This window comes from Perissodus microlepis, chromosome 4, assembly GCF_051167445.1.
Source record: "Perissodus microlepis isolate ML-2025 ecotype Zambia chromosome 4, ASM5116744v1, whole genome shotgun sequence".
Taxonomy (NCBI): Eukaryota; Metazoa; Chordata; class Actinopteri; order Cichliformes; family Cichlidae; genus Perissodus; species Perissodus microlepis.
In genome coordinates, this window is record NC_140464.1 from 15,913,069 (window position 1) to 15,932,076 (window position 19,008).

Here is a 19,008-nt window from a genome sequence, read left to right on the forward strand (position 1 = left end):
ATGCAACAAGAAAACAATGATGCATTGGAACTACATGTGTTCTGTGATGCCAGTGAAAAGGCATACAGCACTGTGGCCTATCTGCTAGGCAAAAAAACGAGAAGAAGAAACAATAATAATAGCTTGGTCACATCTAAAGCCAGGGTGGCTCCTCTAAAGACAATGACGCTGCTGCGTCTGGAGAAAAAAATCAAACTGTGCAAACAGCTGTTGAGCACCTTGACAAAGGTTAGTGGACCAAGATGAAAGACATTCCTCAGCGGAAGAGAAGGTTTTACACCCATTTTTTTTCTGGACAGTGGGAATGGATTGGACCATTCAGAACAGCTGTCAACTTGCGTTCCATTTCACATTATAAGTTTTCTTGAAATATGTAAAGAAAAAGAAAAAAAATGAATACATTAAACTCTTTTGCCATTTAAAATTTGCCACAGGTGTGTTCAGCTATTTTATCTGCCAGAGGTGATTACTTTGAGTCAAACGTTTAGAATACATTTTGGTCTATTAATTTAATTCTATGATTTCTTTTTTAACTCCAATTGCTTATTTGTGCCATGCTTTCATTTCAGAGTTCAATGTGACATTAAACTGCATTATTTTCAATTAAAAAATGGGAAAAATTGGGGTGTTCTAAAACTTTTGTATGGTAGTGTAATTAACTATTTAATGTTTAAGTTGCTACTATTTAATTATAATAGATAATCCACAGATGTTAACTTTACCTAGGAAACTATTCTTTAGATAAAAGTGCAAATTAGTAAATTCATGAGCATCTTTTTTTTTTTTAAGATTTTGCATTTTTATGTCCTTATAATATATAAAAATAATAATAATGAACTAAATACATTAAACTTCTTTTTTCAGTTTAAGCTTCAACAGTTCTGCTCAAACTAAAAGAATGATTTCACAGTGGAACAAATATCACCTAATAATGCAGACTTAATGGGACAATGCCATTACATCACAGGCTTGATAATTCAGATAATTCGTGTACAGAATAGTCTTAAATTGGTCACATAGTCTGTGCATATCAATATGAAAATGAAAAGTGAAATAAAAACCAACTATGCACCTTTGACGAGTTAAATGTCAAACAAACCCAATGCCAAAAAAGTTGGGACACAGTAAAATATAAAGAGAAATCTCTACCACATAGGCATTTCTCCAGATTCTCCAAATCTTTTGATATTATGTATTGTAGATGAGGAGATACTCAAAGTACCATTTTCTACATTGAGGAACATTATTCTGTAATTTTTTTTTTTATATGTTTTTAAGACTGGTAAATCTCTGGTTTCTATACTTCTGAGAAACTCTGAGATGCTCTTTTTATAATAGTCATGTTACTGCTGCCAGTGAACCTAGTTAGCTGCAAAATGTTTCTCCAGCTTTCTCTTTTCAGTGCCACTTACTTTTCAAGACTTGTGTTGTGCCCATTATATTATTCTAATTTAAATATTTAGTTTGTTTTCTATGTTTTATTGTGAATAAAATATGAGTTTATGAGATTTGCAAATCATTAAATTTTGTTTTTATACACATTTTAAATAATGTCACAAATTTTTTTTTTGGAACTGGGGTTGTAACTGCCACTGCTCATTCGCACAATAGAGAAATCGGATTTGGGGGTAAATTATAATTATTTTATGAAATATAATTAATGTTTTTAATGATAAAAGATAACCATCTGGTTTCTGTTTTTCATCTAAACTATCTCTAAGTGTGTACTCTTCTGATAAAACAATTTTTTGATATTGTTTCTTTAATTCTCAACAAACCTGTTGCTATTCTGATCACTTTTGTCCCAGTATGCTTGCCCTAGTTTTAGCGTTAGCCTTCATGTTGCTTCATGTTGATGTTTTTGCTAAGTTTTAGGAAAGCATGTTTTTGCTATTAATGGTTAACCTAATTCACTGCAGACGTCTTAATTTAATGTGTCGCAACTTCACAACAATGTCTATTTTCCGACACTGCGGATAACTTGATTAGAGGGAACAGATAACCGCTCGACACCGGGCTGGGACTGCTACATGTAGCTACATGACCTACTACGCACTCTACCACTGAATATTTTCATGAAGAGAGCGCAAAGCGCATTTAGACTGAGCAATGCACGATGGGTCTGTTGTATCACTTCACTGTAGCTGTGCTCCTCTTCGCATTTTCTTTATTAGCTTATTTGTTCATGAACCGCTTTTTCACCAGTGAAGCCCGACAGATTGGGTCAGTTTGGGATGAGCAACATGACATCACGGCACATGGACGGCTTGTTTATAATCCCGCAAAGCCACAGAACAATTCAAGTCGGGATATACACCCTGAAAGATCCCAGAAATGTAATATTTCCAGAGGCAGTAAATGCGCCATGGCCCCAGAGAGTCGGTTTGACTGTGGCAGGGACAAACTGCTCAGCCAGAGCGAGTGTGAGGACAGAGGATGCTGCTACGCCCCTCTGCCTGACTCCGCAGGACCACCCTGGTGTTTTTACCCCCGTGTGTATCCTGGCTATAAAATGGGACCCCTCATACCTACTCCTCGGGGTCAGGGTGCCACACTGACTCGTGCCAGCCCCTCCTACCTCCCCAAAGATATCTCCACTCTAAGACTAGATGACATTCAAGAGACAGCAGACTGTTTCCACCTCACAGTAAGCATTCATCCCCAAACATGTGATCAAGACAACACAGTCAAGGATAATATTTTAATTTTATTTTGCTTTATTTTTATGTTTGAAATAGTCCAACAAATCTATTTTATAAAAGCATGTTTGTTTTGAATGTCCTTGAATTAACCCAGGAATTAATATTTATGCTGACTTTTCCAGTAATTTTCAAATAAAATACACAAAGAAAGAGTCCCACCAGTAGGACAGGCACCACAGTTTGAGAAAAAAAACTGAGTATTGGACCCTCTATTATTTTACATACTTTGTCATTTCAAAGAAAAATAGTTATCAACCTTTTTTTTTTTTTTTTTTTTTTTTTTTCTATGAAGTTAAAGGACCCATCATCTCAGCGGTATGAAGTTCATCTGCCAGGCGGTGTTCCTCAGAGCAAAGCCAATACACAGAGTGTCCTCTATACCACTGAATACCAGTCTGACCCATTTGGCTTTATGGTGCGACGGAAATCCAATGGAAGGGTGATGTGAGTAGTTCACTTCATTTTTAATGTATTTGAGGATGGACTATATAGTGAGTTTCATCATAGTGTCTGTCAATAACTTACTCTTATTTAGTCAGCTTGTTCATATTTGCTCTGTTATCTCTGTTCATATTTATCATTTTGTGCTGGTAGTTTTTTCATTTCACTTATGTTTAAATCACTTTATTTTTTGTTTGTACACATCCTCTGCCTGTTTAGTATGAACACCACAGTTGCTCCTCTGCTGTTTGCTGACCAGTACCTGCAGCTGTCTACCACACTGGCCTCTTCTTTTGTGTCTGGCCTTGGGGAACATTACACCTCTCTCCTCTTGGATCTAAACTGGACTTCCCTGACTCTCTGGAATAGAGACATGGCACCTCATGTGAGTCTATTGCAGTGGTTCAATAACAGTCGTCAAACTCAAAGGTTAGGAGCGCCCCCTTCTGGACAGATACTCAAACGATTTAGACTATATGTCTGGCAGCAGACATTCATATTAAACAGTCTTTTGTAAGCTTTCTTTATGATGTTGACACTGTCTTTCCCCACAGGCTGATGCCAACCTCTATGGCTCCCACCCATTTTACATAGTACAGGAAGAGGATGGCTTAGCACATGGAGTTTTCCTTCTAAATAGCAATGCAATTGGTACTGAGCTCTCTGATCCAACATCCCACACTTTTTTAATTCACTTTCCATAGAACAGATTCTAGCATCTGATGCCATTTCGCTGACTTCCCAAATGTTTCTGTAGAGGTGATTCTACAGCCGACCCCTGCTCTCACCTGGGTGTCCACCGGTGGAATCCTGGATCTCTACATTTTCTTGGGTCCTGACCCTCAAAGTGTTATACGACAGTACCTTCAGATCATTGGTATGCAGCATGAGTGTCTGGCTGACATTCACTAACACATGTCCATGCAGTAATAAGCATGTATACTTACTACAAGAGATGTGAAGTTTGAAAATAGTAATTTGTAAAAGCATGTGAGCGTTTGTGCATTTGAACGAGTCCTGAGGCATCAGAAAAAGAAGGAATGCATTTATGTGTTTCAGAGTTATCATGTATCTGTCCCCAGGCTATCCTATGATGCCTTCTTATTGGGCGCTGGGCTTTCATCTGTGCCGCTGGGGTTACACGACCACTAATACGACCCGAAAGGTTGCACAAAGCATGCATGATGAAAACTTTCCGATGGTATGAAATTCATAGAAGATCCTCCATCTGTGCATTTGCTTTATACATTTGTTTAAGAAAGTATTCAAAATTTTATTTTTCATTCTAAATTTTCATTTTAGATTGATAACATTAACGATCCATGTGTAACAACAGTAACTCTGATGATAGTTAAAAAATGAATTGAAGGCAGTTTGTCCTCAGTTTTTCATGTTTATGATTTTAATGTTTACTTTTTTAATTACTTGTTTATAAGGTGGCTGATGTGCCAAACTGTCTAACTGAATGAAAATATCTTTAGAAGTCTTAGGCACTCACTGATTTTATGTGGCAGCTGGAGTCTTCATTAAACTACCTTTTTCCTGAGAATATTTAACCGTTTTCACCAACAGGATGTACAATGGAATGACCTGGATTACGCAAACAAGCGAAGGGTATTCACCTTTGACCCCTGGAGATTCGGGGATCTGCCAGAAATGGTGGAGGAGTTTCACAAGAGAGGCATGAAGTACATCCTTATTCTGGTGTGACATCTTTGTGTTTAAAAGACCTGACAAACTACTATATACATATATACATTTGCATTTGAATTTGATGCAAACAAAACATTTTTGTTCTTGCTTTCACTGGAGCTAAAAGCAGGTATTAACCATATTTTTCCAGTGGAGGGCAGCAAAAATGTCCTAACTTTTGACTGAGGCTCCTCGTTTATGTTACAGGACCCAGGGATAAGCAGCAGCAGCACCCCAGGAACGTACCCTCCCTTTGATGATGGACTTAAAATAGATGTCTTTATCAAAAACGCTACAGGGCAAATCCTGATAGGGAAGGTGAGATAGGGAAGGTGAGATAGGGTCGGGGTGGGTGGGTGGGTGGGGGGCAATATGTATGTAGCATTTTTTTTATCTGAAAATGTGGGGTTGTCATATTCTGTATACGCAGGTTTGGCCAGGCTCAACAGCCTTTCCTGACTTCACGAACCCAGACACCAGACAATGGTGGGAAGACTGCATCAGAGATTTTCACTCTAAAGTTCCTGTGGATGGTCTCTGGATTGTATGTGTACACAGGACAGAGTTGTAATTCACAAATAATGTGCATGACTTTTTTGAAATGTGGACATTTATTATACACTATCAAATAAAAATTGCTTTCCATGTTTTTCTTTCCACACAGGATATGAACGAACCAGCCAGTTTTGTGCAGGGCTCGGTGGAGGGCTGTCCTGACAGTGACCTTGAGAACCCACCATACACACCAAGTAACACATTTAAAAGCACATAAACATTCAGATTTTATGTTGTTGTTTTTTTAAGACAAAACGTTATTCTACAAAACTCTCCGACACACAGGTGTCGTTGGAGGACGGTTAAACTCAGGAACCCTCTGTATGTCAGCTCGGCAGAAGATGTCATTTCACTACAACCTGCACAATCTTTACGGACTCACAGAAGCTTATGCAACACACAGGTTGGGCCAGGATGTGATTAGACACAGTTGCACAGTTAGTTGTTTTGTTGTGGATGAAAGAATGAGTAATAAATATATAGTAACACTTTGTAAAAATGATAATTTTATGAAACAGTGATTTTATTGTTGCATAAAAAAGTCAATAATTTGACATGAAATGACAGAAATCGAATGCTTTTACCACCTGGTCATATAACTTCTCACTTCCTGTGATGTCTTGTAGGATTCAGAATTTGAATTTGGAATAATGGTGCCCAGTGTTATAGATTATGTACATGTAGCTGTTCTTTGTGGGGTTTTTTTTTTTTTTTTTTTATCCTGGGGTTTGTTCCCATCCTCAGTGCTCTGCTGAAGATACGGAGGAAGAGACCCTTTGTGCTGTCACGCTCCTCTTTCCCCGGCATCGGACGCTTTTCTGGAGTGTGGACAGGAGATGTCAGGAGTGACTGGGAGCAGCTCAGATTCTCAATTCCTGGTGAGGAAATGTCATTTCTGAAAGGTCACATGAACTGGCTTTTTGAGATCCTCTCATCTCGTAAGAATATTGACCCAAAACATCAGAATTGGAATGTATTTTTGAAGTTACCACAGCTTGATAGTGAATTGACCTAAATGGAGCTTTTGCACCTGTCCCCTCCAGCGGTGCTGCAGTTCAGCCTGTTCGGGGTCCCTCTGGTGGGAGCGGACATATGCGGCTTTGGAGGCAACACCACTGAGGAGTTGTGCGTTCGGTGGATGCAGCTTGGGGCCTTCTACCCATTTATGAGGAACCACAATGACAAGCCCAATGCTGTGAGACACGGACGCTGATACTGGTTATGTTTATGGTCTGTTAATTCAGATGCACGTGCAAACTGTTTAGTGACAGTAACTGTCAGGGGAGTTATATGATGAAGAAGAGGTTTATCCAGCATGTTTTTCTTTTCTCGGGTCATGTAGAGACGTCCATCTGTTTCATCTATTATTGAAAAGGAGTAACTCAATCTCTTCACTGTGTGTGTGTTTGTCTTGTCCCTCAGGCTCAAGAGCCCTATGTGTTTGGGCAGCGGGCCCAGGCAGCCATGCGGAGTGCGCTATATCTCCGTTACTCCCTACTGCCGTTCCTTTACACACTCTTCCACCATGCACACGCCTCTGCTGAAACTGTGGCCAGACCTCTATTCATGGAGTGTGTGTCCTCTTCATAGCTATTCTTCCCTTACTTTTTTGGTACTCTATTGTAACGCATAAACAAAGCCATTTAGGCCATCTCAGTTCACTTTTCATCTTTCTTTTCCTCTTCCCTGTATGTCCATCGCTCTTAGGTTTCCCAATGACCCTAACAGTCGGACCATAGACAAACAGTTCCTGTGGGGGAGTTCACTTCTTATTAGTCCAGTTTTAGAGCAAGGGGCTGTAGAACTGGCTGCATACCTGCCCCCCGCCACTTGGTACAGCCTGCACAATGTGAGTCACTCAGTCATATTCAGCCGTCTCTGACAACACCACTAGAATGTATGAGCCACACAATAATAAATCATGTATGAACCATGGAGGGACGTGACATTAGTGTTTACTGGATTTACAACCTTATGTTGTGTTTTGGCCTCTCAAGGGTCAGCCTTTCTACAGTAAAGGGCAGTTCCTGCTCCTGCCAGCTCCTCTGGACACCATCAATGTTCATGTGAGGGAAGGACACATCATTTCCCAGCAGGTGGGTGTTTGTTTTAGGGGAAAAAAAGCAAATGTTTGAAGATCTTGATTCTGTTTGGAGACAAAATTTACAGGTTTGATGGAAAAACTGATTTTAAAAAGGGTTTGTTAAGTTATGCTTGAGTTCAGTATAAAAGAACAAAGAAAAGCACATCGTTTACTGGATAGTTATTCATTCAGACATTGCAGTTTACGGTAGTCATTATCAGTACATCACTTCACCCTGTGATGCTTTTCTTTATAAGCAATACAGCTCTTTGAAGGAATTATTTCGCTACATGGGAGAAATCTCTTTTCATCCACAGTCTCTATGATCAAATGTTGACCCATTACTGTCACGACTTCCTAGATGAGGTGTTAAAGTTCAAAACTAGCTGAGACACTTGGAAGAAAAGAGGATGTTTTGTAACTTAACATCATATTTTCTTTGATCTTCCCTTTTCTTGCGCAGGAGCCTGCTTTGACAACCACAGCCTCACGCAACAACCCTTTCTTTCTGACTGTGGCGCTGTCAGCGGGCGGCTGGGCCCGGGGCGACTTGTTTTGGGATGATGGCGAGAGCGTCGACACTTTTGAAATGCAAAATTATTGCTACGTTATCTTCTCTGCTGAACAGGTAAGTAGAGATTATTTATATTTCCATATGGAAAGCAGCAGAGACTTTGCTATGCATTGTGATGCACGACTGCTTGATGCAAAAAGTGTGAATGAGGGACAGTGTTTCACGTCTGTGAAGGTTCTCAGTCATCCAGGTCATCGTAGTCAAAGGAGCTTGCAAAGAAAAGCGTCTGGACTTCTTTAAGTTTACTTGAAGACGTTTCACCTCTCATCCGAGAAGCTTCTTCAGTTCTAAGGTCAAATGGTGGAGAGTCCCAGATATAAACCTAGTGGGAGTATCCCCCCACAGAGGGACAAAAGGACCCCCTGATGATCTTCTAATCGCCTGAGCCAAGGTGTGAAACTGGGTGTGGGTCCCAATCAGCCAGAGTTTCGGGTGTGTTCATTGTGAAACCTGGCCCCACCTTATCAAGCGAATTCCTGAGGTCAGATGGCCCAGGATGTGAGTGGGCGTTAAGGCGTCTGGGAAGGGATCTCAAAACTGGATTATAGATGGCAGAGAGTTGGTGTCGTAAACCCCCGCCTCTGTTCAAAGATGGTCGCTCACAGTGGACATAGATGGCTTCTTTCACTCCTCTTTCAAACCATCTGTCCTCTCTGTCCAAAATGTGAACATTGGCATCCTCGAAAGAGTGTCCTTTATCCTTAAGATGCAGATGGACTGCTGAGTCTTGTCCTGTGGAGGTGGCTCTTCTGTGTTGTGCCATGCGCTTGTGAAGTGGCTGTTTGGTCTCTCCAATGTAGAGGTCTGGGCATGTAGAGGTCTGGGCATTCCTCGCTGCACTGTACAGCATACACCACATGTGGTGTATGCTGTACAGTGCAGCGAGGAATGCATACACCACATGTGGTGTATGCTGTACAGTGCAGCGAGGAATGCCCAGACCTCTACATTGGAGAGACCAAACAGCCACTTCACAAGCGCATGGCACAACACAGAAGAGCCACCTCCACAGGACAAGACTCAGCAGTCCATCTGCATCTTAAGGATAAAGGACACTCTTTCGAGGATGCCAATGTTCACATTTTGGACAGAGAGGACAGATGGTTTGAAAGAGGAGTGAAAGAAGCCATCTATGTCCACTGTGAGCGACCATCTTTGAACAGAGGCGGGGGTTTACGACACCAACTCTCTGCCATCTATAATCCAGTTTTGAGATCCCTTCCCAGACGCCTTAACGCCCACTCACATCCTGGGCCATCTGACCTCAGGAATTCGCTTGATAAGGTGGGGCCAGGTTTCACAATGAACACACCCGAAACTCTGGCTGATTGGGACCCACACCCAGTTTCACACCTTGGCTCAGGCGATTAGAGGATCATCAGGGGGTCCTTTTGTCCCTCTGTGGGGGGATACTCCCACTAGGTTTATATCTGGGACTCTCCACCATTTGACCTTAGAACTGAAGAAGCTTCTCGGATGAGAGGTGAAACGTCTTCAAGTAAACTTAAAGAAGTCCAGACGCTTTTCTTTGCAAGCTCCTTTGACGACAGTGTTTCACACACATCTCTGCCTTTACTTCAGTCTCAGGTTGTGAGTAACCCTCTAAAGCTGAATGGGGCACTGGACAGTCTGGTGCTGGGAGGGCTGCAGGTTTTCGGGGTGCCTTCACCACCTCGCTACATTTTAGCAAATGGGGAGAAAGTCAGGGACTTTACATATCGCACTGACACCAAGGTGAGCTTTTAACCAGCAACATATGAGCCCCACTACTTCCATCATTTCTTTGCCTCAAATAAACTTTTGTCTTTCTCCTCCCTGTCTCTTCTCGTAGGTTTTAGCAGTGACTAGTCTGGCCTTACCCATGTCAGAAGTGTTTACGGTCCAGTGGGTTCTCTAATACACTGAGTTTCATTTAAAAGAAAAAAAACACTCATTTTGTGCACCGTAGACTTGCTGCATCTCTTCTTCAAAATTGCCTGGAATTTGGATCAGCAGGTTTGTTGGAAAAAAAACAACAAAAAAACAAAACAGGACATGATAATATCAAAGCACGGGAGCCACCGTGGTATATCTGGTTTGCATGTCCTACCTGCTACACTCAAAACGGTTTAATGCCTTGAAATGTATTTATTTTTTATAACTATTTTAATTGTTTGTATTTTTGAAAATGATTTTTGCATTTATTTTTTTGTGAAATAGTTAAAAAATAATTCGAAAATTGTTTGTCTGCAGCACTTGTGTAGCATTTACTATGATGAGATGTCACATTTACTGTGTCCTCTGAACAGTTTGATAAAAGCCAACCATGATGTAACTGACTCATAGCTGGATGAATCCTTGGATGAGGGTGATCATGCTCCCTCTGAGTAATTGGACTTGCATGCCCCACTAGTGTATGCATTTGACACAAAACTACTGCACACTTTGTATTCTGAGTGGTATGTATGTATGTATGTATGTATGTATGGTTGTATGATTTACATTAAGCATATTATTCAAGTGGGAAATAACCTAAAAAAATAATCAGGTTTGTACTGGCAGGTAAAGGCAGCAGTGCTGGTGTGTGAAGAGCCTCTGACCAACTGTATTCAAGCCTTTGCCAGTGACCTTTAAAACGTCACTTATGATGAAAAAGCTCTGCTTTTTTATGATAGGCTGGGGCCGATGACGACTGCGGATGGTGTGAAATGCATTTGTATTTTCAAATGCTGCCATGCTCCAACTTTTCTTTCACTATTTTGAAGATGAAATCTACGCCCAGGCTTTTTTGGCTAGAAAAACCCCTTTAAATTTCCGGAAGCAGCAATAAATTTGTGGATTGGTCTGGGAGCTGTGAAGTCAAGTAGGACGCAAACGATCGGGTAGTTGTAGGAAGCGCGACATGTGCGGGCTACAAATTAAACCGCACGCATTGTTAGTCTAGCGCGAGCGTTTACTTTGAAAATTCAAACCGGAAGTGTATTTTTTCCGCTGTAGAAACCGCAGCAGTCAGACATGTAGCGTGCCCTGTCGGAAAACAAGGATACAAACAGGACTTACAGTTAATAACAACAGAGCCGGATCTGGGAGAAAGGAGGCGAGACAGCGCCGGTACGTCCCGCTCGGCCCCTGCCTGCCCGGTGTGATGGCTGTCCGGTGTGGGCTGTAGACTCCTGCGGCGGGACTGACGGTGAGAGCTCAGCTGCTTTAGCCCCCTTCCCCTCTCGCTCCGCTTCTCTACAATTTGCTTGTTATTCATTCATTTCTGCCGCTGGAACAGGTGTGTGCCAAAGCGCCGAGGAGGACGCTTTTCTCCGGTACGAGCCCGAAGTGTTTTTGTCTCCCGGCAACTTTTAAGTTGCATGCAAACGCGGACGGCTTTAAAACACCAGCCAAGCAGTCGGATTTCGGCCATGGCTCAGCTGAGCTAAAGTAAAATATTTATGTTCAAGGTGCTACAGAGTGTGGCTCAGGCCACAGAGCCACAGTAAATACTCGTAAGGGCCTGCGTGTAAATAGGCTCGTCCATCCTCGCCTCCGCTGTCAGGCGGATGCTGCCTGTCAGGACTGTATTGATAGCTGATGGACATCACGGCACGCCTCTGCTGCACAGGCTGCCCCACCGCAGTCAGGGCAGGGATCAAACCACCCCCAGGCACCCTTTTATGTCCTCAGAAACGCGTTGACCCACGTCACGGGTGCATGTCTAATCTGTATAACCTGAGCGCATCGTAATTAAGTTAAGTTTCTCAAAGTGCTCCCTATGTGTGGGACCTGTTAGAGACAAGTTGTAGTTTGTGGTCTGTTTCTGTTGCAAAATGAGATGGATACATGTTATCACTTCATATTTAATAAAATAAAATTAAAAAAGGTGAATCATCTTTTCAATTCTATCCATAAAAAAGCTACTTATCTTTGTCCTGTCTGTACTGCAAGTTATCAACACCATATCTGAAAAAACTTAATATTGGTTTACACTTAAGTCATTTTAACATGTAAAACAAGTTTGGCCAAACACCAAAAAGAAAAAATGAGAGAACTATGCTGTGTTTATAACCATTTCCCACTGAGTCACCTGTAACGTTTTATCATAACTCGCTGACTTCAGAAGAATCTTGTTTTTCAGCCTTCCTTTTTTCCACCTGCCTTAGGCATTAATATACAGTGATGATGAAATAGGAGTGTTAAGTATTGGCTCCTTCATTCATATGTCACAATGTGACAACTTAATTAATGTAGCCCAGAGGTGAGAATTTGAGATCGTGGAAGCTTGTTGCTTTCTACATTTTCAGCTCAGCTTCAGTCTTGCAAAGTTTCATGTTCACATTAAGAGTTTCTCTCTTTCTGGCAGGTGATCCGTTAAAAGTTTGCGAAAAATGTGAAGCATTCTGTCTGTCACAGCAGGACTAGACTGAGGCGAAGATGGTGTTTCAGTCTTGAGCATGTGAGCGGTTTGATAAAACTGAAAGGTCAGAGAAGAGAGGGAATGTGCGCGCACGCCAAGGTGTTGACAGCATAAAGATGAAGGGGGAAGGAAAGAGTGAGAGGACGCTGTCCAGCCTGATTGAGAAGGTGACCCGGTTCACCCTGTAATCGCACACAGACCAAAATAACTACTGCGCAGTTGTACAGTAGCAGGGATTTCACAAAAGAATCATTTTTACGGTCTAGCCCTCTTATTATTTGAATAATGGTCAGTTTGCATGTTTTATGTGCATGGATCAGAGTATGCAGAAATACAACTATTCTTTTTCTTCATTTACTGCTAGTCTGAAGTATTTATGTATATTCACTCATAGGCTACTGTATTAGCTGTACTTTCCGAGTAGTGGTTAGAACCCCCTTCCCCCTTAAGAATTGCCTTCATTCTTTGTGGCACAGATTCAAAAAGCGTGCTGGAAACATTCCTCATAGATTTTGGTCTATATTGCCATGACAGCATCACACAAATCTTTTTTGGCTCACATCCATGATGTAAATCTCCCGTTCCACCACATCCCAAAGGTGCTCTGTTGGATTGAATCTGGTGACTGTGGAGGGTTGCCAAGAAAATATCCCCTACACCACAACACCACCATCACGTGACCTGCGAATGGATCCATGATTTTATGTTGTTTACCCTTCAAATGTGGCAGCAGAAATTGAGACTCATCAGACCAGGCAATGTTTTCCAATATTCTGTTGTCCACTGTTGGTGATCCTGTGTGGACTGTAGCCTCAGTTTCCCGTTTGTCTCTATTCTGATGCTCAGTTTGAACTAGAGCAGGGCGATATGGCCAGAAATATTTATCACGATATATATTTGAAAATTTGCGATAACGATATAACTGACGACATAATTGATGGGAGACAAAATACAACTCCACAACTTTACTAGCGCAAAAAAAACCCATCCATTTATTTTCACTTAAACAAGCAGCTGTTTTTTATGTGCATTAAAGCTATATAAAAATTTAACAGTGCAAATGCAAATTTCTTGCTGAAATTTCCAGTAGAAATCGGCAGATATATCCTGAGCATTACCATGTATAATATCCACTGAAGTTAAAAAGAGGTTCTTTGCAACATTAAACTGCATTGTGCCAAATAAAGTCAAATACGTATTTTTCGGACCATAAGGTGCACGGGATTATAAGGCACATTAAGCGAAACAAAGCAGTCAGATAAATCAAACTTTATTCAACTCATACTTCTTGCTTCCTCCACTTCTGTACCATTGATTCCTTAATGCTGTATTCTATCACAGCTGCTCTATTCCCATGTTGTTGCAGTATATTAATGACTAACCTCGTATTGTGGTTGGATTATCTGACTGAAGTTTGGTCCGTTTACAACATCCTGCCATGCGATTGCATTTGTCTCTAACCATCAGGAACCCTCACGTTTATCGAGTGGAAAAGTGTTAGCGTTCATCCTGCAGCTTCACTGTTTTTACTATGCTAACATAGCTGTGTCGCTAGCGATCACGTAGCACATCATTATATACCAGCTAGCCCAACTTCAGTAACCCTACCAACGTCACTGCTGTTTAGTTTCCTGTCTTCATTTATGTTGGAAGTGATAGCAGAGCTGTACGTTTTAATTTTTTCAGAAATCTCTGTCAGAACATGCTATATCATGCTTAGGTAGCTAGCAAAACTAGCGAGCTAACTTCCAACTCCGTTAAATGCAATAAATTCTGTTCTCATGGATGCTTGGATGTTAAACTTAATTGTTACACCTGGTAAAGCAGCAATGCTGATCATTTTATTAAAGGTGAAATAATTTAGACAGTTTTTAACTCTCAATGTGCCACAGTGTTCGTTTGACTTTGGGACCTGTAGTGGATGGAGTTTTGGACCCAGATTACTCCCAGATTTACGAGCACCTTAGTCAGACAAATACAGTAATAACGACAGCCGCTTGCATGTTCTACAAAAAAATGTCTTTTGGTGGGCATCTGACAGACAAACACCAAACCAGTTCCACATCACTGAAGTTGCACCATTTTTACAAACCAATTCTGGTTCATCCATTTCACTCAAAGATCCGCTTTCCCCCCCTTCTCATTCTCCCTTGCCGCCATGCTTTTTCGGAACGTGCGTATGTAAACAAAGGCACTGCGCATGCGCGTTTTACCCATATTCTATCGCGATATTTTATTTTATTTTTATCGTTGCCTAACATTATACCGGTATTACCGTGAAGGGTATAATATGGCCCAGCCCAAGTTTGAACTTCAGCAGGCTATCTTGACCATGTCTTTGTGCCTGAATGCTGTCATGTGATTGGCTGATCAGACATTTGTACTAAGCAGCTGAACCGTTGTACTTAATGAAATGGCAGGTGAGTGTACAATAGATTGTCTTATGACGGGTTCAGTAGCAGTCTAATCTTGTGCCAAATTCAAAATGTTAATGTGTTAATCTACTAAATTAAAAACAGTGATGAGCAAAACTAGTAAAATGGGACTAAGCCTAAGATTACTGACATCTGCAAGAAACCACAGACACTTTCTAACCCCCACCCCCCAAAAAAGTGGTCCTGCACCGGATTTCGTGCCAGTAGCTTTCCTGTCTGGGGCCTGGCATCAGGAAGTGGGGTGGCTTCTTAATCAAGCAGAGGTAAACATGCCCTCTGAGGAAAAAGCAGGGAACATTCCTCAGAGTGAGGAGTACATGCCGGGGTGTTCAGCCTGCAAGAGAACAAGGTTACACACTTGCATTGGATTCAAAGATACAGGCACAGCTAAGATAAATAAAAGTTATCATTGCATTCTGCAGTTCTTTGATGTGAATGAAGAGAAGTTAAATGCAAAAGTAAGGCTTTAATTAGTTTTCTTTGAGTCTGAAAACTAAGATCCCCTTTAAACCTTATCAGAGACGAAAGCCTTCAACAACACGCCGAAGCAGAAGCTTCAAAAGAGCCCTGTTACATCTAACTTGACATCGCACAAAGCTTTCTTTCTAAAGCAGACAAGTTAAACACTGCTGGTGTGACAAGCTGATCCCAATTCATTGCTGGCATTGATGTCATCTGCTGGCTACTGATAACTGCCCTGAATTTCACACAGATGGAGTAAAGTGTGTTTGCGCACGTCTTTCTCTCCGTGTGTGTACACACAACGGCATATGTGTGTGCTGTTTGCAAAAGGTGGGACACCCTCGGCTACACAGTAGTACAGTATGCAGAAGGTGGTAATGTGTTTGGGAGCGCAGGTGCACGGCAGAGAAAATGTGGGATGGGAAAGTGCTGAACAAGTACGGCGGGGAGAGGGGATCCTTGTAGGGCTGGGCGTTGCAGTAAGGACACTGCAGTAAATACTAGCACACGTGTGACGGAGGATCAGTGCAGCTCTTAAACCAATTTGTGCTGCACCTTCTGTCAAATATTTACCTTACTGAAATTATACTTTTAATTTTTCCTTTATATCCTCCCCTTCACCTGATGACTTTTTCTACTCCCTAATCTCTCATATTCAGAGGATGGGCGCAGTGTCCTGGTGCCTGAGGAGATGTCTTTGGGTCGGCTCCTACGGCGTGCCTCCTCCAAGGCCTCCGACCTCCTGACCTTTAACCCTGGGGCGGGGGGCTCATCGTTACGCTCGGGACTGGATGGCGAGATTATCTTCTCCAAAAATAATGTTTGCGTGCACCCCGCAGAACCCCTGCCTGGCCTGGCTGAGCACCACCCAGGTTAGACTGAACCAAGTTTTTCTTTTTCGAAACTTTTCAACTTGACAAATACAACAGAAGGAAATACATAAATGTGCTCCAAGTAGCCAAGACAGTAATGCAGTTGTTTATAGAGGTCATGAAAAAGTGAAAATGGCTGAGACACTTGTGTTTTGTACCCTTTTAATTTGCTCAAGTCAGCTATTTGTCGCCAGCTGTTACTTAGACTTTTTTGCAGGGTATTACTGACTTTGCAGTGCATTTGTCTGTTTGATTGTGTTGTATTTGCAGCGCATGCATTGTTAAACCGATTACACTGTATTACATTACATTGTGTTTTATCTATCTGTAGCTGGCATGGAAGTGCTTTTTACACCTCGGCGCTGGCAGCCGCCACAACCGGAGGTGTTATACTTTGGGGGATGTGTGTTCATTCCAACTTGTGAATGTGATATCTCTTTGGCGGTTTGGCACAACTGGTCAAAGTGCAAAGACGGTCAATGTGACATGCCTCGTTCTTCAGAACATGTTATTTGAGAAACTCCAGGAGATTACACTACTGTGCAAAAGTCTTGATTTACCCTTCATTTCTTTTTATTTTGCTAAAAAATGGGAAATGGGTGCAGCAATTTACAGTATATATAAGGCAAACAGCATTTGAAAGTCAACATATAGTGTCACGGCACAGCGTGAACTCTTAGCGATCTCTCTTGTAATTTCTTTAAGCAGTCTTCAGGAATAGCTCTCCAGGCTTCTTGAAGGACATTCAAAGCTCTTCTCTGAATGTTGGATGCCTTTTGTTCCTCTATCTGTCAAGATGATCCCACACTGAGGTCCGGGGTCTGGGTTGGCCAGTCCGTGGCTAGTGTTCCACTCTGTGTTTTTTCTATCCCTGTAAGCTTTTAACGTATTGGCCGTGTATTTTGGGAACGCTGTCATACTGAAAAATAAAGCAGGTGCCACGTCAGACATCTTTCAGATACTTATTGTGGATGAAAATCTGAAGGTATTTTTCTGTACCTCAGTTTTGACAAAATCCCCAACACGGGCTGAAATGCAGCACCATACCATGACAGTCTCCATCATATTTTACAGATGGGTCTAGACACTGTTATCCCTCTCTCCTGACCTCCTCCTTAGATATTGACAAGTTCTCAGCCTTCTTTTTCTTCTTAACAGCCCCCCTGACAAAGCTTCTGTGAACAGTTCATTGATCAGCTGAATAGGATGTGACTTTCAGACACTCTCCAGCTATAAATTATAGCTGGAATTATAATAATTATAATAATTCACTAAAAGGACTAGATGTCCTTTTGCTGAATTATTATAATTATTATTTTTTGTTAACGCCTGACACTTCTTCTCTTGTCTCTTCCTCAAATGTTTTCACCTCATGGCTCTGTAGAAATCATTTTGTTGGTGAACATTTCACACTCGTCCAACTGTCTTATCTTTGGCTACCTTTTGGTTAGGTGCCGTTTTGTATGTTTGAGTAACTGTCAGGTCAGTGTTAAGTGGCTTAACCAACAGAAGTGTTCCCCTGGTATAATTGAAAATATATTCAGAAAGCCTGGAAAGCTACTGCTCAAGACCATGTAAAAAAAAAAAAAAAAAAAAAAAAGAAAGTCTGGCTCCTTAGAAGCAAAATATAAAGACATGAGGGGTGCAAAGCACTGTATGTGAATGCAAAAAGCACAAATTGGATTGAAGTATGAACTCAACAGTCAAAGGTCAAGGTCACTTTGACCTAATAAAACGTGTTTGTGACCACAACTCAACAATCCACATGCCAGCGATGATAGAATTTCACACCAGTGTCAAATATGTAGAAATGATGTAGTGATAACCTTTGGATTTGAATAGATGGAATATAAATTTGCCTGTTTGGTGAAAGTGTTCAACTGTGAAGCAGGCGATGTCACACTCTTTTAGCTATCATGCATTTAGATATAGAAGAAACACAAGGGAATATAAAAAGACAAACATGAAAACCATAAAACAAAAAAGAAAATGTGAGATGACATTTTAAAAATATAAAAAGAGCAGTAAATTTAATTTAGTAAAAAGGCACTTGATTTAATATAAACCTATATAAACCTCACTGATACTGCTGCTAATCCAAAAGAGCACACTTTTGCTTTGAAATCAAGGCTAAAATAGCTAGAGTTATACTTCTAACCTCTATCTAAAAGGTAAGATTAAAGGGGCTCTAAACCACGTGACATTTATAGCTGTGTCTGATAAGCTGCTGTAAACTTCATTCAGGTTTTTATTGTACTACCTCATAAATTCAAACAAGAGCTGTTCCTCTGTTTTATGAAGCCTTTGGTCGTTAGTTGAATTGCTTTACCTTTGTCTACTTACCTTATTCATACATGTAAAGACCGTACACGTCTAGTGGAGTGGTTTTGAATACGTGTTGCCTTTTTTCCTGGCATATATGAGCAACACTTCCTCCGTCATCATCATCTCCCTGTTCTCGAGTTACGTATTTGTTTTAAATTGGCTGCTATATATAAAATGCTTCACAAGCTCTTCTTACATTCCCAAATTACCTCCACCATAATTAGTCATAACACGATCAAGGTTTTGTTGCCCTCTGCAGGCTACCTCTGTGTCCATGTGGAGAAGGATGAGAGCCTGGGCACCACTCTTATCCTGACCTGGGTCCCCAACTCCCGCATCCAGAGGCAGGATGAAGAGGCGCTGCGATACATCACTCCGGAGAGCTCGCCTGTACGCAGGAACGCCCGCCGCAGAGGCAGACGGTACAAGAACGTGTTACTTAAAATGTGTCTCTGGGTTGTTTATGCGGTGCTGATATCTCGA

General features: G+C 41.4%; 2 protein-coding genes across 3 annotated transcripts in view; both read left to right on the top strand.

Moving 5' to 3' along the window:
- The first annotated feature begins 1,795 nt into the window (after positions 1–1,795).
- gaa (alpha glucosidase) lies at positions 1,796–9,988 on the top strand. Its single transcript, XM_084926060.1, has 19 exons — positions 1,796–2,647; positions 2,995–3,146; positions 3,363–3,528; positions 3,698–3,794; positions 3,901–4,020; positions 4,226–4,344; positions 4,716–4,847; positions 5,043–5,153; positions 5,266–5,379; positions 5,500–5,584; positions 5,676–5,793; positions 6,135–6,268; positions 6,434–6,585; positions 6,813–6,961; positions 7,098–7,239; positions 7,388–7,486; positions 7,937–8,101; positions 9,629–9,781; positions 9,879–9,988. Exons 1-19 carry the CDS (start codon positions 2,117–2,119, stop codon positions 9,942–9,944), a joined length of 2,805 nt encoding a protein of 934 aa, XP_084782186.1. The 5' UTR covers positions 1,796–2,116; the 3' UTR covers positions 9,945–9,988.
- The window catches only part of tbc1d16 (TBC1 domain family, member 16), a 31,077-nt gene continuing 20,067 nt past the window's right edge, over positions 7,999–19,008 (top strand). Inside the window, exons 1-3 of one of the 2 annotated variants that reach the window (XM_084926064.1) lie at positions 7,999–8,101; positions 15,988–16,200; positions 18,785–18,947. In XM_084926064.1, coding sequence (XP_084782190.1) covers positions 16,020–16,200; positions 18,785–18,947 — 344 coding nt within the window. In that variant the 5' untranslated portion in view covers positions 7,999–8,101; positions 15,988–16,019. Of the gene's footprint in view, positions 8,102–11,116; positions 11,217–15,987; positions 16,201–18,784; positions 18,948–19,008 lie in introns of those variants that run through there. The other variant, XM_084926063.1, reaches the window with a different exon arrangement.

Coding starts and splice junctions, on each gene's coding strand:
- gaa (XM_084926060.1), top strand. CDS start 2,117: ATGGGTCTGTTGTATCACTTCACTGTAGCTGTGCTCCTCTTCGCATTT. Junction 3,147..3,362: donor AAATCCAATGGAAGGGTGAT/GTGAGTAGTTCA, acceptor CTGCCTGTTTAG/TATGAACACCACAGTTGCTC. Junction 3,529..3,697: donor ATAGAGACATGGCACCTCAT/GTGAGTCTATTG, acceptor CTTTCCCCACAG/GCTGATGCCAACCTCTATGG.